At 40.9% G+C, this 2,500-nt stretch overlaps 1 protein-coding gene across 1 annotated transcript in view; it reads right to left on the minus strand.

Moving 5' to 3' along the window:
• Positions 1–2,500, minus strand: part of LOC119568200 — a 4,623-nt gene that overhangs the window by 1,043 nt on the left and 1,080 nt on the right. Inside the window, exons 2-4 of the mRNA XM_037916627.1 lie at positions 1,178–1,215; positions 412–1,077; positions 71–172 (exon numbers count right to left, since the gene is read on the minus strand). Of these exons, the coding sequence (XP_037772555.1) occupies positions 71–172; positions 412–1,077; positions 1,178–1,207 (798 nt within the window). The 5' untranslated portion in view covers positions 1,208–1,215. The remainder of the gene's footprint in view (positions 1–70; positions 173–411; positions 1,078–1,177; positions 1,216–2,500) is intronic.

A 2,500-nucleotide genomic window follows, 5' to 3' on the forward strand; every position in this document is an offset into this window, starting at 1 on the left:
TTATATACCACATGAAAAAGATTCCTACTTTTGTATTTGCATTGTATTTAGAACAGGCATGTCACTATACCTGTGTATGTTTCTGGCAAACTATGTTTATGCGGCCCAGTATCAGGCCGCCACACTTCCTACACCAAATTCTTCTCTTAGGACGATTACAAATGCAGGAATTCTGTTTTAAGAAAATATCATTTGGATGTTGTAATATTGCCAAATACCTATCAATTCATATTAAAAAGGTATATCATAATTCTTCAGTGTACCTCAAATGCAACCAAATGACTTTAACCTGAATATTTTTGCTGTGAAATAACCTGAATAGAGCTGAACTCCCAGAGACTTGTGACTTAAAAACATTTCTAGTAGATTATATAAAAACAAATGCAAGAAAAAGAAGAAGAAAAAACTCACCATATCCAGTTTAGACTTTGTACCATGGGAAGCAGGATTCACTGGAGAGGACACTTTATCAAATGCTGTAGAAGAAGCTCGAAGATCCTCGCTTTGCCTTTGACCTTGTTTGTTGCCATCCATCATTCCAAAAGTGGTCTTGCATGCAAATGGATTGTGTGTCTCTCCTCGACTACTGGTCGTTGAGATAGTCATGGATGCGAAGAACTTGCCTGCATCTTCAAACCGTTTCTGCATTTTCATATCTGCTGATTTCATGGTGTTGATATTTGGAAGACTATCTTGCCTATTTGTTGAATTCTGCAACTGTACTTGAGGTCTAGCCTGCTGCCACTTGCTGTGATGCATTGGTGAGCCCTGCCACAAATTCTGCTGACTAGGCAATTCTCCCCATACATCCTGAGAGACATTGGGTGTACCCTCCTTGCTGTGTGACACTTGGCATGTATCTTGCTTTCTGGGAGACTCTTGCCATAACTCTTGCTTAGTAGGAGACTCATCCCAAATACTTTTAGCCCATTTGTCAGGTGACTCCTGCCATGGGCCTTCCTTGGCATCTGGTATCTGCGGTATTGGCACTTCCCTGGCCTGGCTTTTGTTGTTGGATTGTGACTGCATTTCCTGCATTACAGTTGCAGGTTCTACTTTCTGTGACTGGAACAGGCTCTGAAACCAATTGGTCATACGTAGAAATCATGTGTACAATGCACTTAAAACTGAAATACCAACCATAAGAGCAAGCAGACTGAAATCTCTGAACACTTACCTGAATACTTCCACCTCTGCCTCTACGCATGGCTGAATCTGCAAAGAATGTAAATGTTAGACAAATCTACAAATAATCTGCAACAAACATATATCACAATAAAAAAAGAAAAGTAACACTTCACTGATAGTAAGATAGAACCAGAATTGCTTCCTAATGTAATGATACAACAACCAATGAGTTCTGCTAACTCTACCTTAGCAGAATATATCTGATGGAGGTTTGTCGACTACTGCCACACCACTAGGGCACATTAATCCACCATTTGATGTACAGATACAAGAACTCTGACAAGTAATTGAGGCCTTACTTTACACTGCAAGAATTATACATAGGCAGACCTTACATCTGGAATAGTAAAGATAGCAAAACCAGATTGCGCTTGATATGTATCAAGCAAATGAGGGTGATAAGAAAATATAGTAAAAGAAGAGTAGGAGAGATAAGAGAAGAGAGAAGAAGAGAGAGAAGAAGAAGAGGTAAGAGAGAAGAAGAAGGAGAAGAGATGAGAAGAGGAAAGGAGGAGAAAGGAGGAAAAGGAGAGGAAAGAGAGAGAAAGAGAAAGAGGAGAGAGGAGAGGAGAAAAGGAAGAGGAAGAAAGAAAGAGAAGAAAAAAAAAAAAAAAAAAAAAAAAAGAAGAAGGAGAGAAGGAAGAGAGGAAAGAGAGAAGGAAGAAGAAGAGAGAAGAGAAGAAGAGAGAAAGAAGAGAAAAGGAGAAGGAAGAAAGAGAGAAAGAGGAAAAGGAAGAGAGGAAGAGGAAGAAAGAGAGAAGAGGAGGAAGAGAGAGAGGAGAAAGGAGAGAGAAAGAAGGAGAGGAAAGAGAGGAAAAGGGAAGGAGAGAGAGGGAAAGGAGAGGAGGGAAAAAGGAGGAGAAGAGGAGGGAAAAGAGGAAGAGAAGGAGAGAGAGGAGGAGAAGGAGAGAGAAGAGGAGAAAAGGAGAGAAGCAGAATAGGAGAAAAGGAGGGAGAGGAGAAGAGGAGGAAAAGGAGAGAGAGAGGAGGAAAAGGAGAGGAAGAGGAGGAAAAGGAGAGGAGAGAGGAGGAAAAGGAGGAAAGGAGAGGGAGGAAAAGGAGAGAAGAGGAGGAGGAAAAGAAGAAAAGAATAGTAGGAGGAGGAGGAGGAGAGGAGAGGACAACAGGTGAGGAGGAGGAGAGGAAAGGAAGGAGAGGAGAGGACAACAGGTAATGATGATGGTGGTAGATGGAGAGGGGGGAGAGGTAGGAGGAAGTGGAGAGGAAGAAGAAAAAGTTGAAGAATGTTATCAGTGTGTAATATTTTATTGTAATAATGCTTCAAAAATATAATTTGAATTCCCCTCTAAAA

This window comes from Penaeus monodon, chromosome 43, assembly GCF_015228065.2.
Source record: "Penaeus monodon isolate SGIC_2016 chromosome 43, NSTDA_Pmon_1, whole genome shotgun sequence".
Classification (NCBI taxonomy): domain Eukaryota; kingdom Metazoa; phylum Arthropoda; class Malacostraca; order Decapoda; family Penaeidae; genus Penaeus; species Penaeus monodon.